The sequence below is a fragment of the Nasonia vitripennis genome, chromosome 5, assembly GCF_009193385.2.
Source record: "Nasonia vitripennis strain AsymCx chromosome 5, Nvit_psr_1.1, whole genome shotgun sequence".
Taxonomy (NCBI): domain Eukaryota; kingdom Metazoa; phylum Arthropoda; class Insecta; order Hymenoptera; family Pteromalidae; genus Nasonia; species Nasonia vitripennis.
Window position 1 is genome coordinate 13,865,140 of NC_045761.1, and position 14,688 is coordinate 13,879,827.

General features: G+C 46.0%; 2 protein-coding genes across 2 annotated transcripts in view; one reads left to right on the top strand and one right to left on the bottom strand.

Annotated features, from left to right (window-relative positions):
- LOC103316081 (flotillin-2) overlaps nucleotides 1–14,688 on the top strand; it is a 125,994-nt gene that overhangs the window by 15,815 nt on the left and 95,491 nt on the right. The gene's annotated exons all lie outside the window — the stretch shown is intronic.
- On the bottom strand, nucleotides 858–13,097 carry LOC100116913 (glucose dehydrogenase [FAD, quinone]). Its single transcript, XM_001600369.6, has 4 exons — nucleotides 12,759–13,097; nucleotides 4,802–5,105; nucleotides 3,162–3,649; nucleotides 858–3,083 (listed from the first exon to the last, which is right to left on the bottom strand). The coding sequence occupies exons 2-4, from the start codon at nucleotides 4,923–4,925 to the stop codon at nucleotides 1,821–1,823; spliced, it is 1,875 nt and encodes a 624-aa protein (XP_001600419.1). The 5' UTR covers nucleotides 4,926–5,105; nucleotides 12,759–13,097; the 3' UTR covers nucleotides 858–1,820.

Consider the following 14,688-nt stretch of genomic DNA (forward strand, 5'->3'; position numbering starts at 1 on the left):
TGTTCTGCTACATCATGGTTTTAACTTATGTAATGAATACATGCAAGTTTGTTTTGTAAGCTATGATGAGTTTCAATGCGATTTGGCTATCCTTTCATTTTGTCTACTCCAGGAATTCGGTTTGTTTTTATTAAGAGATACAAATTACAATACTAGAATACGAAATTATACTTAAAAGTTATTAATAAAGCGTGCGCAGACTCTAAAACACTGAATAGTAAACTATTTTAATACTTTAATAATTATAATTATTTTTAAAATATTTTGCTGCATATATTTGCATTGAAATCATTTTATATTACTTTCATCATTCCGAATATACTAGTTCACTACTTGACAATTCGTTTGCCCCTGAACATAGTGTTACCCGCCATGCATATATGTTTTACGTATGTAGTAGTATATAACTATCAGGCGCTGAAACTTTGGTTTTATTTAACATATAGAATGAGTAAATAGTTTTACTTTATTATGTATGTGACATTAAGTACAAAATGAAAACTAGTTAACAAATCCTGAACGAATATAATTTTTTGCTTTGTTTCTAGAAAATGTGCAATTGATCAAGTTTCAAACATGTGCATTTATTGAGTATGGCCATGTGCACATAACGTATTAAGTATGCACACAACATTTAAAAATTTAACATAACACTTGATTTATACGGTTGGCTGGTCGTTAATTAATAAAATTATATACTAAAAAGTCTATTAAAATATGCATAGCATTATGTCTATAATAATTTATCACACTTGTCTTAGATTTTAAATCATCATAATGTGCAAATATCTGTTATTTCTAATCCATTATGCGAAACAACATTTGAAGAAGGGTAAGAAAATGAAGTTATTTAATTATCATTAACAATATAAAAAGTTTATTTTAATACTATTATATAGCTATACAACAAACATTATTTTATACAAAAAATTTACATCTTTATGAGGGCATTGCGCTATAACTCCAATAAGTACAATCACGTAATCGATGTTGTTTTGATACAAATTACTGTAAAATAAGTATATTGTGCTGATAGATAATTCGTACTGTATTTTGCACTTATATTTCAAGCAATAACTACGAAAGTACGTATGAAGACAGTATTTTAAATAGTTCACTGATATTTTAGCGCAATCTCTCTACAAACTTAACATAAACGATAATATTCTTTAGTGTCGGTAGTAATTTTTATTTTTGATTCTTATTTACTAATTATCAGATAAAAAGTCTATAATAAACAAGTGTTATGGCACAAGCAGCTTAATAATACCTGAGAACGTTCACGCAAATTTAAATTAGCGTGGGCTTACAAGTCTAAGAAGTGAAAAAGTATTGCTATTTCACAAATCTTTAAGCGTACAGTAATTAATTTGACTTATATGCACTTATCATACATACACATAACATTAGAATGTTTTGTCTCATTTTTTGCTTTTTTTCTCAATTCATCGATAACACCAAACATTAGATCTATTTTTGAATCGAGACTTTTTTTATACATTATCATCAATCTTAAAAATGACGTAACGTTATGAATTTATATATTTTCATAATTTGCCGAATACGCATTCCTGTCTAAACAATTAAGTATTTATATAACATTAAAAATCTATCAACTGTTTTACTGTGACTATCTCTTTGAAGAGCACTGATTATCCTATTTACTCTTTTTACACGACAAATATCAAGAATTCTCCTTTTGTGTGGAAATAACAATGTATAATAGGCACACAATCCTCACATGCTTAATATTATACAATCGTCGAATATTTACATTGTAACAAAAACGAAAAGAATACGTTCGGAATACCGGTACACAATTACAAGGCATTCTCAACGGCAGCCCAGTCATTTTTAATCAAATCTGAGCCCTTTTCGGCAATCATGATTACAGGAGCATTAGTGTTTCCACTACTGATCGTGGGCATTATCGAAGCATCGATGACCCTGAGTCCCTCTACTCCGTAGACCCTTAATCGAGGATCCACAACGGCTTCTGGATCGTAGGCTGGTCCCATCTTTGCAGTTCCCACCGGATGATAGATCGTCATCGATATATGACGAATGTGGCACTCCCAGTAATCGTCCGAAGCAAACTCGAGGTGCTTGCATCCGGGCAGTTTGATTCGATGTACCCTCGAGCCAAACTGCTTGAAGACTTTGGCTTCGCTCACCTGCATGGCTATCTTAGCACCTTCCACCAAGGTAGCGATGTCGTGCGGATCGTCAAAGTAGTTGGCGTCGATTTTTGGGCTTTGGTAGGGGTTTGAACTGCGCAGGCGGACTGTGCCTCGCGACCGAGGTCTCAGCAGTAACGGCATGATGGTCCAGGCGTCCTTGTTGGCGATTGGACGGTAGACCGTGTTGTAGACTTCGTCGGTGATGCCGAGGACCTTGCGCACCTGGACACCGGCATCAGAGTTGATGGAGGCCGGCGCCATGTGAAATTGGATATCAGGATAGGTGCCGGTGGCGTTGGCGTACTTGGTGTTAACGAACGCGTAGCCCTCGACGCCGCCAAGGGTTGTCATTGGACCCCTACCGTTGGCCACATAATGCATCGTCATAGGCGCAGCCTGGAATCGGTCCTGCACTATGGCTACGGGCTTGTCCACGAGGAAGGTCAGTCCACCCATGCCCACGTGGTCCTGCATATTGTCGCCAACCCGGAGATCCTTGAGAACCGGGATGCCCATCTCCTGGAGATGCTCCCTTGGGCCGATTCCAGACAGCATGAGTATCTGGGCGCTGTTGATGGCGCCGGCCGACAGGATGACCTCTTTTCTGGCTCTCACTTGCTGTCTGTGACCGTCGCGCACGAACTCAACCCCCGTCGCCTTCATTGTCACCGAGTTTATGAGGATCCTTGTCACGTGAGCTTTCATCGCCGTGTGCAGGTTCTTCCTCAATCTGACCGGTCTGAGGAAAGCCTTCGCCGTCGAACACCTGGTTCCTCTTCGGATGGTCCCCTGGGCGATCATGAAGCCGGTCTGGTACTCCCCGTTAATGTCGCGGTTCTCGTAGCCGATTTCGGTCCCCGCCTGCACGAATGCCACTACAAGGGGTGTTCTCCACGGTGACTCCTGGATATCGAGATCAAAATTCAATGAGTTGAGAATGATTAAAATACTTAAAATCCAAAGTAAAATGGCGCAACAAACCTGCACAGTCAGATAACCACCAGTGCCGTGGTACGGACTGTTCCTCAAGTAAGGATTACGGTTGTCCTCCGATTTCTTAAAGTAGTACAGAGCCTGATCGTAGCCCCAGCCTGGGTTGCCAAGTGCCTCCCAGTGATCGTAGTCGTGCCGGTTACCTCTGACGTAGAGCATGTAGTTGAGCACGCTGGAGCCCCCGAGCACCTTACCTCGGGGCCAGTTGCAGCGGCCGCCTTTCATGGCCAGACAGGACCTTCCGTTCGGCTCGGTCTTGTATTTCCAGTCGAGCTTGGTCAGCTGGAGATAGGCGGCGAGTGACGGGACATCCGTTATCTCGTTCTCGTCGGGTCCTGCCTCCAGCAGCAGGACCTTCCAGTGCATGATCTCCGAGAGTCGACTGGCCACCACCGCACCAGCCGAGCCGCCGCCTATCACCACGAAGTCGTACTCGGCGTCCAGGGGATAGCGATCGATCGGCCGGCTCTCCGGATCTAATTGGCAAAAAAAAAAAAAAACGAGATGTTCGTTAGTCAAAGCGTGGCTTGGATCTACTCGCGGGGGCTTTTGTTTGGAAGAGAGAAATTGACCGACCGGGAGCGTTGATTGGATCGGTTTTGTTCGCGAGCTTTCTTTTGGAAATCGCGCATACTTTTTCCTCCGTCATTTATAATTGTTATATAAATGCGAAGTGTACTTTTTTTTCCTCTCTGAAAACGGATATAGTAGGTGGGTTATATAAATGTCAGCGCCTGCACTGTGCGCTCCGAGAACACGCTATTACGTGCTAAATATCTTACTCAATCATGATGTCAAGAGAAATTATAACAGGTGATCGATAACTCCCGTTACTTTCTTCCATTAGAGCTCGAAAGGATAAATAGGCTGCGGCGAAGACTGAGGGTGTACTGCGTTTTAATTAAAACTACGAAATGAAGTGCTCAGCGTAAAAAGTTTTGAAGTTCGCTAGCATCCATGGGCTGTGTGTGACATTGAGTACAAAAACAAGCGTTGCCAACCGTCATCAACTAGACACGAAATTTATGCAGTATTTCACGCCAAAGACTAATGTACTCGTTTCTCACGAGTTACGCGAGTGCGCCGTGTACTTGAACTTACAAACAAACGAAAATAGACCGATACGAGTTTGAAAACTTTCTAAAATAAAATTGTTTCGTATTATTATTGCACCTCGGAATGTTTATGCCATGTGCCCGGGAAATTATAACTTATTTTGCCAGCAGGCCGAATGGTTTCTATAAATTAAACAACTGTGCAGCGCAGCTTCTGTACGGATGTGTATTTCGTCCAATTAAGTTATACTTCCCGAACGCTGGTGGCAATTCGCTTTTCTCCTCGGCGCGTTGCCGATAATTTTTAATAAGCCCCGACAGTGATCCGAGTTTGTAAGTACGCACAAATGAAAGCAATATCCGATAGCTTGTTTTCCCAATGCTATTACACAAAATAGAGAGATTAGAGCGTATGGAGGATATATAGCTGCTAACAATTCCGCGCAACTGCATCAAGGCGAGCTTTGACTATTTAGCGCACGCAGACCGGTTTTTCCAGTTCTTCAGAGCAATCGTAAACAAACGCCTCCGACGCCTCGAAAATAGCTTGAACGAAATTTCACCAGTCCTTACCCAATTGATCATAGTGATAGTAGGAGAGACCGGCGATGAGCAGCGGGACCAGCCACAGCCCCGTGCCTACCAGGCCGATCGCGCCCTTTAGCGCCGACGTCACGACTATCGTGCTCAGCACCATGTTTCGCTATACGCTTGATCTGCTGTACAATAAGTCTCTCCGTAGCCGCGTTCCACGAGGGTCAGAAGTAGCCGTCAGGCGGCCTGGAGGCTCTCCGCACTTCCTCTGCACCGATGATCTGCCGGCGAAGAGCGAGATCGCGCATGTTACGATCGGGGCTGTTTGGTTGACTCGAGCATCCTGAAATCATAGCAAATGGAAAGTCAATGACATATAACAAAGTCAATATCTAGGCCGCCGCACTGCATAGCGGACAATGGCTGCTTAGCATAATCTAAGTTCATAAAGCGACTGCGTTCCATCAACTCGGCGCGCGGTATAAGTATTCGAAAGCCTCGCCGCGACTTTTTGCGCCCCGCAAAATATTCAGCTTCCTCCGCGCGCTGCCGATTTCCGGTATGTATGTATATGCAGCGAGGAGCCCGCGGCCGTTAAAATTTCCCTGCCAGTTTTTCGGCTCGCGCTGCATGGATTATTTGGGCGTGGATCGCGAGAGGCTGCGGCGGCAGCGAGCAGAGAAAGTGAAGCAGGACGACGCTCGTACGCCTGGAAAAATCCACGTGTCTTATGAATTTATGCCAGTCCGTACGGCTCTCTGGGCTATATACATATTACCCGGCTGCGAAGGAGTGCATATAAGAGTAGAAAGCCAACTCCTCCGCGTCTACGAATATATTCTCCGATTTTTCCCCTAGCTGCGCGATATATCTTTGACGCGGCGGTGAAAGCACCGATTTGCTATCGAAAATTCGCTAACAGCCGCGCGTGGATCCGGTGTGTTTCGAAGAATCGTGGAATTACACGTATACAAGCGGGCGATACTAATGCGCGTAATTTTCCCGGTTTGTTCCGTCGCTCCCGGCGCTCGGCGCTTTATAATACACGTGGGTTTCACTCGGCGCCGCCGCCCGATATTCCAACGGGGCGCTAATGCCGCTAACTGATATCATTGTTGCCGTGAGTTACGACGGGATAACACGCAAATACGCGCGGAAGAGAGGAAGGAAAAAGCCGCTTTTCAACGCCTCGTTATGCATTTGTTATACGGCATGTGTATCAAATTTAGAAAGTCATTGTGCACTGTGCAGGTAGCCGGGATGTATATATAACAGATGAAAAGCGCCGATCCGGCGGCACTTCGGCCGGCTAATTCGCCTTGTTTAACTGCGCCGGGAGATCGATCGATACTGCCGCCGCGTGGCACTCAAGAGTCATGGAAGCGCCGTTAGATCGGTTTATGCGCGAGCGCGAGTAGTCATAATCCAGCTGATGACGCTCGTTCGAGGAACTATCAAAAAGATATGGCATTCGCGCGTTTCCCAGCGCGACTTTCTTCGCTTGAATATGTAGCAGGGAATCGAGTTGCGGCTGCGAATTTTTTTCCGTACAAAGCTCGATACGCGTATTTATTAACTCAAAGTTCATCAACTCGTAATAGATATACCTACGAAGAATCAATCAATCTCCGCGAGAGCGGCTCTAAACGCCGCGGTATAATATACAAGAGTCGAAGAGCCACGCAAGCAAATAAAGTGTCGGATCTTAATTGGCCCGAATGAGCCGAGCTTTTCTTTTCTTCGCCGCGGCTTTCCACGACTGCGTGTACGTATAGTCCGAGTGGGATTTACGCTCGCCCATATACGCAACGCAACTATTACACCGGCCGAGCTCGCGCGATCATTAATTTTATCATCCCAGCAAAGCCAGTATATCAGTATGTGTGCTGCGCGCGTTTCCGCGAGAGCGAGACAGAACGATTGCGCATAGCCGCGAGAGGCAGTTCCCACGTTAATCCGTTTCTCGTCGCGGCGCGGAAAAATTCAGAATAACCGATCCGAGAGAGGAAGTTGGGATAATGTGTCGGTGCGAAATTTCGCACTACATTGGCGCGCGCGCGCGCGGCGGGACGTCTCCCTTATCGGAAAAAACGACGCGGTTGTTTTCACCTTGCGCACATGTATATTATACAGAAAATTCCGCGCCTGTACTTCACTTTTTCTGGATAACGTGTATCATCTCGTCCTCGATTCTCGCTGCGCATATACGTACACGGGATTTCCGAAGAAGTGGAAATCATCGCGCAGCAATAAGTATACGCGGCGACAGACAGGAAAGATCGAAATCACCCCGCTGCGCGCAAATTATACAACAAGAGCCAATGGCACTGCGCGCGCTTATTTCGAATTTCTACTTTTACGCGGGGTTTTACCATTGCGCGCATCATTGCGGCTCTCGAGAGCGCGCGAGTTGACAGTTTTATACTCCAGGGCAGAGAAGCTCTTCCAGCTGATTGACTTCCGTGTATAGCAGCGGCGCTTCGTCGCAAAAACTATAGGGTATACTCCACACCAAGTACGGCCGCGCGATATGGCCGACCTGTCATCATCTCGGTCATCATGATCGCATATTTCGAGACATCCATGACGAATCTTCTCGATGTTTCTGATGTCGAGCGCCAAAGAGACATCGCAAGCTCGGGAAAAAACGCATCGCAGTTTCCTGAACATGCGCACCGATCGCAATCGATCTCGAATGCAAGCTTCGCTGAGAGCTTCCGGGCGCACCTGGCGCCGCTTTCCTTATCGGCGCCCACTATCAACCGAGATCATCTGGTTCTCTCTCGTCCCTCGCGCGCACACATACACACACACAACACATCAGAAATATACTCCCGCTCGCGCAGATATATCTCGCGCGCGCGGAGAGGAGAGGCGAAAGGAGAAAGTGTTCCGCGGCGCGGCCGTGTGCGTGCGCGCACGAAAGTCACGGTTACGTTATGTGCACGCTGGAGAACGGACGGCTCTGCTCCCGTTCGCTATCCTTTTTTCCGTATACTCGCCGCCGCGCCTTTGCTTCGCGATATGCACAAGTGCGTCGAGAGGAGGAGGATATGATGATAGCCGCGCTTCCGATGCGGACGAGGAACGTAATCGCGGAGGCCTTTGTTTTTGCTCTCGCTCGCTGCTTGCTTTTATTTTCCGCGCGGCGAACGAGGCGTTGATTGATCGACGCTTGGCTCTTTTTGGGGGGAGGAAGTGCACTTTGTTTTTAATAGGGCAGTGACTATGTGATTTGGCGCTGCTACGTCAGTGCTCGGTGAGTTTATTTCTTGATTTACGACGAAAGCTGCGCAATTTTCTTGAACAACGAGATTGCATCTGATTGTACGTAATTTAATAATACCCGTAAATGAGTATAATCCTTCAACTTATCGCGCGCGTGAGAACGTAATCGGACAGCATCGAGATCAAACTTTTTGTCGCACCGTAATAATAAGTGGAATATTTATCTGACCTACTCGTATATTAGACGCGTATATAATTGCACGGTCTCGCACGCCTCAACCCTTTTTCAAATTACACCTTGCACATGACGCGTGTCGCGAGATTAAGTAGCAGTTTGCATGAACGAGCGTGTTAAATGTAATTACAGCTTAGCTGGGAATCGTAGCGGACTCTTGTGTACATGGTGTTTGTATGCTCGCGCCGTGAAATAGCAAGCGCTGCAGCCTCTTAAAACGAACAAATGGATTCCGGGGATACGATTGATTTACATCAAAATCCATTTCGTGTTGCGCGACCGTTTGCAATGCCAGAAATTTCAGCGTCGCTCGCTCGAGTAAGCGACTCGAAGCGAATAGATATTAATCGTTATAGGGGGACGCGGGAAAAATGCGATGTATGCAAAAAATGTATCGCTTTGATCGAATATATGTGTTTCTATCCTCTCGGCGTATATTTTTACATCCTCGACTCTATTTTTGCGTCCTTAATGATACAGTTTTCTCCACACAGATTTGCGATAGGGATAGGCGTTCATCAGGCGCACATAATTGGGTACTTGTTGATGCCCCTCTTTTTCGTTTTCTCTTTGCTTTTTTTCAGTTCGCGAATACAAACGAGAGGTATGCCCGGGCGTTCATTGATCACGATCGGCGAACATTGCATAAGTATTGTGCGGTTTGCGAAAGGCAATTTGAAGATAAATTTTTCTACTACACGTAATATGTCTGCCCTAATGAGCGTCAAATTATGGAAAAGCGAGGCTCGATGTGTTTGTGGTACCAACTTTACGCCAGAGGTATATTGCACAAAAATTATTTATTAAGTGAAATCATTCGAGGAAAGAATATTCATTGCAAGAGAAAGATAAATGTGTCGCAATAATGGAAAGCGCCACATTGAAGAGTCCGCGACTCACGCGGAAGAAGTGCGCTATAAAAAGACAGACTTTCTTCGCAAAAAGCACGTCGCGTATCCGAATTATGAATTTAAGACAGAGGATTCGAGCGAAAAAAAAGAAAGTACTCTGTAGCATAAATTTGTATTTCGAATTTTTTATTCAAAAGCTTTGTTTCTTGTAAACAGAAGTTTTGTAACGCAGGTCTTAAGTAATTACAGCCTTTTGTGCAACAACGCGATGAACTTGAAACTGTTCGCGCAGACGCGTTACTTCATGTATAACCAAGCTTGGTAAACTCGCGTTGAATAACCCTCACCCAAGATCAATGTCGAATTCGCGAATCAGACTATATTTTGAGTTCAAACTCTTTCACTCGGCCGCCGTCGACGTCAAAGGCAGTAAACGATGCACTGCTGGCTGCAATTAAGCGTACAACGCGCTGCACTTGTTGAAAGTATTTGTCGAACGAATTTCGAGTACAGCGACAGCTTACTTCATCAGATTAGACGTCGTTACACCATTAGGAGCGCAGCGGAGGTGCTAAGTGCGAGGGAGTTGCACGCGCCGTACTGTAAATTGACTTAGAGCGTTTAGCGCGCAGCTTTCCCGTATTATGTCGCGGCGTCCCGTATATTCCTATCGGATTCACCGACGGACACCGATGCTGTAAATTTCGGCTCGACCGTAAAAGTATACGGGCTTTTTTCGCATTAGCCGTAAAATTTTATTTACGGCGACGGTATTTTTACCGCCTCTCCGAAACGCGCCGATGAAAAAAAAAAGGTTTCACATCGTTTGCAAGCGCATAAAACGCGAATTCCTATCGATATTCCAACTCATTCGCATTGCGCGCCAGCCATCAGCGAACGCAGTCAAGCATCTCGAAAATCCGCGCGAACTTGGGAATGGAAAAAAGTTGCCCGGCCAGCGCCGCAGAAGCCACTCGTCCGTATAGAGAAGATAAAAAGCCGCTCGCTCGCGCGGCCCATAAAAATCCAGTCCGAGAGCAGCCGCAGCTTTCTTCCTCCTCGAAGAGGATGGCCGTATTACGCTGCAGTACAGAGCGTACAGTTGCGCGCACGCACGCGCGGACGCGGAAGTCGCCCCCTTCTCTTCTGTTCCGGCTTCCTCGTCGGTGCGGCTCTCTCAGAGTCCTCGTGTAGTTATTTGCAAGGCATTTTCCCCGCGCGGAATTATTGCAACCAGTCCGTATGCGTCATTCCAACGCGTTTGCGTTGCGCTTCGCTGGGATATTATTCGCGTATATGGCGCGAGTTTGTTTGAATGGATCTGTACAGGTATACGCTTTTGCGGGGTTACTCTTGTGTGTTTCATAATTTGGCGCATTTTTCAGATAGATCTAGTGTTAGTATAGGCGATAACGATAATGACAAGCACACTATTCGAGATTTTTCAATCTAAAATCGCGTAAAAATGGAAGCCTGCACGCGCGCGCGCGCATATTAATTTCCGGCAATAATTAATTTTCTGCTGTATTAATTTTAACGAGTCTATCCGGCACGGGCTTTTCAGATTTACGATGCCTATACCTATAACAAGTTAAAAACTGGTTTCAAGATAACTCGATTAAGCGCTCATCTGATGGCGGAGCAAATTTTTTCCTAGCTCGTTCGTTGACAGGCAATTTGAATATTGAAACAGTTACATTTTTTTTTCTTACGAACGATCTCGTGTAGAAATTACTTTGGATCGAAGCTTTGCTTTCTTACACAGCGAAGAACAAAGTCGTTTGTATGCGCAATGTACAGCTGAAGTAATAACCTCGTAAACGATGATATCTTAATTCAGATTTATTATATCTTCGAGCCTTTTGACAACAGCGTGTTCTGAAATCTGGAACAAACACGATTCAGGCTTTACATAATGAAATTTCAATCACGAAACTTTCAACTCCGTTTTTATAGCGAACGTAGACGAATTCAAAATTTTCATACATCCGTGCTGATCCGCTTTCTCGTTACCCCTGGACGATCCTTTAAATTCACTCGAAATCAAAACCTCCGCACTTTCTATCCTGCACTTTGATGAAAAATAAGAAATTTTCAGGTTTGCTTCGTATTCTTCGGAAAAAAGTTGCAGCAACGCAAGCTATTTCCTATATACGAGTGCCTTTTCACACCGGAATGTTAATTGTATTTTAAACACCGGTCACCAAGCTATTCCTTCCTCGTCGCGACGACGATGCACTACAATCGAAAACTCGCATTCGACCGACGAAACCGCGTATCATCCGAAGCAAAATACAAGCTAAATAAACAAACCTATTCCATAATCCCGATATCTCCCGTTCCGATCTGAAGCCGGTACTTAGCGGCACAAGCAGACAGCCGGCGTAGGTACTACTACTAGTGCTGCTCTGGCGCGACCTTGCGCGCTGAAAAACGAAAGTCCTTGCTCCGAGCCATAGCGCCGGCCGAAGAAATTTCGTGCCCGCACGCACACCGCACGCCCATTACGCAAGGCCCCGCAACTTCATTATATCCGCGCGCGTATAATATAACCTCCCATAACGGAGACGCGCTGCACCATCTCGGCCAAAACCACGCGGGAAGATGAGGAACAAGCGATGCATACGCAAGTTGCAGTTCTGCTTGGAATTCAGCGCGAGTTTCCATGCGCAGCTTTCTTTCTTCGCATCCTCGCGAGGGTTATGCAAGAAAGTGTATCATCGAAACGAACGGGACTGTTTAATGCCGGGGACTTTTTTCGCCGATGGCTTTCGAGGTTATGTTTCATCGGTTACGCAACCGACGGGTTTGGGCCGTGGGTTTACATCCGCCGCGGGCTTTTCTTTTTTCGTGTGCTTCTCTCGCGCGCGCGCGGCAGGAAAGTTTGTTTTAATACCGAGGCATAATGATTATGTAACGCGTACGCGTCTTTTTTTCGGGAAACGCGGCTTCGATTACGGTGACACGCATTTAAGCGCGGTATAAATATTCGGAAACTGTTCGCGATCGTTCGATATTACGTGCGGGCGATAAACGGTCGAGAAAGTTGCGGCGGTTTAGTTTCGATCGAAGCGTCCAGCTTTTCGGCTGTTTTTCGAATCGAACACGGCCAGAGAGATTAGTGTTTCGGTGACGCTTCGAAATCGAAAGGAAAAAGAGATAGAGCTGCGCGTTTACTCTATTATGCCAAAATAGCTTAAGCCGCGACTTCGTGATTGCGGCTGTTACACTGTAGGCGTAATCACCTCACGAACGCTTAATACAACAATGATAGTGTAGCGTCTTGGCTTGACAATTTGTATGGCAGGAAACGAGAGTGCAGCACTCGCGGATGCGTACGTATAAAAAGACGAGCCAACCACAAACGCCTAATGACGGCAATTTTCGTGACTTTTCTGAAGGCTGGCTGTATTTACATACGATTCATACGACTTATTATTTCGGCTAGCCGCAGGCGTTCCGTGAACTCTCCTGGACTCGATTCGCTACGATGGCTTTTGTACGAAATTCGAGAAAAATAAACAAAATTAACTCTATATAACTGTTCGGGAATGATTGGAAAATACCTGTCGTGTAACGGGGGGTGGAGTGCAACGACTACCACGTGCTTTTTAATTTCGCTTCCCCAGCGCACAATCGATCGAAATGAAAAAAGTAAAAAACCAGCACACACTGAACGCACCTTTGGTAAAACGTACACCGATTTCCGTTGCACATCACACCGCACCACGTCGATCGAATCGCAGAGAGCCTCTATCCTCAGGTCCTTCGTGGCGCATCGAGGCAAGCCATTTCAGCACACAGTCCTATCAACGATGGAAATAAGAAATTTGTTTTCTTCGAAAAACAAAGCCCGAAGATCGCGTGCGCGCGCGTGCGAACGAAAGCGCAAGTGTTGTTATACGGAGAGCCGCTTGTTCGGAGTGCTTGCGAGCCGGCAGGAGGCGCGTTACGGTACTGTACCGATGTAACTGGCGTTCGCGTTCGCGTTCTGCTCCTTCTCCTCTTTCTTTCTCTCTCTCCTCTCCCGGGCGCGTGCTGCTGCCGCCAGTGAAAGTATATTCTCTTCCTGGCGCGAGTTGCGGCCGTCTGCTGCTGCTCGCCCCGTCAGCCGGCTTCTTGTCTTTCCGCGAGTCCGACTGGTTACCACATCGACGACGGCTTGCCACACACCTATACGCATACGGCTCGAGGTCCAGGAGTTCTTGCCCCAAGTCTTTGCTCGCAGACTTCTGGGAAGAGTTCGCCCGACTTGGCTGCATTGTTTCGTGGGCCGCGGTCAGGGTCGCTCGGATCAAAAGGCTACCGGAGTGCGTGTGCGTGTATTATGCACTCGAAGATCGGGTGTCGTCAGCGAGAGTTAAGAAGCGTCGCCGAAATCGTAATATGTTGTAAGAGCCAACAGTCGGCAAGGGTCAAACGTCGAAACTGCGGGACGCGCGCAGAGCAAACTGCGATGTTAGCGCAAACAGTCCGAGATCAATATTGAGAAAGAAGCGTTAGCCTCGATAACTCGTGTGCAGTGTGCAAGGGACGGCATCGAATATGCTGCCTGGGTATACCGTTTGCTTCAACGAAGATCGAGTACAAAAACAGTTTACAGCCAATTAGGAAAAACCGCGCGGAGGTTAAAATTAGACGAAATTTTCGCAATAGCGAGTAATTAGCATTATATGTAAAACCCGCGCGCTCTTTTCCGCGCTGCACAATTAATTAGACGGAGGGCATTTTAACAGCATGCGCGAGTTATACGTGGAGCACGGGTTATGTAAAATTGAGGGGAAAGTAAGATAAACTTATTAAAGAAACCGAGTGTGCATGTGCATTAAAATCGCCGCTCGTCTGAAGTTCAGGAGCAAGATGTGTATAATTGAAACACTACCGGGTCCAGCGGGGAAATAATTGAGAAAATAATGACGCGCTGCAGTTTCTATCTTGCGCTCATACGATGTATGGAATCCTCGGACGAATTCGCGCGCGCGAATAAATTAAATCAAGCCAGACAGAATTTTTTCAGGATTCTCACGCTCTCTCGCGAATCCTCGCTCCTTGGCAACTGAAAGTTTCGCAAATCCCGTGTAAAAGCGTCTCGCCTGTGGGCAACTTGACGACCGCGCTGATAGCCGTCTAGTTCGAAGCACCGATGGCTGACTGTGCGTATTTCAAGGTGCGCGCATTGTCTCTATACCGAAGTGCACTATGGCGAGAGATGATTTACGATAGTTCGCGAGATCGAACAAATTATTGCACGGTGGGCTAATGGAAAATATATCTCGGGGGTGCTTTATGTGCTTATTCTGCGATGGTGTTTACGGCCGTGTTTACGGCCGTGCTCTCGGACCGCAACGACTTAACTCTATATTTGTCCAAATGAATTTCTGGTCATTATCTCGGAAAATCTTTTCATTACACTGTCACACATTTCTCTTCGAGGAAATGTATACGCTGCTTGCACTCCGGGCGAAATAACTTTTCAGAGCTGTTTCAGGAACTTTCTGTCTGATATATTTGTGGCATAATAGACGTCACGACGAGATTTTCATGGTATGCATTTCAGTTGATGCTATGCGTGTGTCCAATGTACTATATTAGAAGTGACGAAACTTATTCTT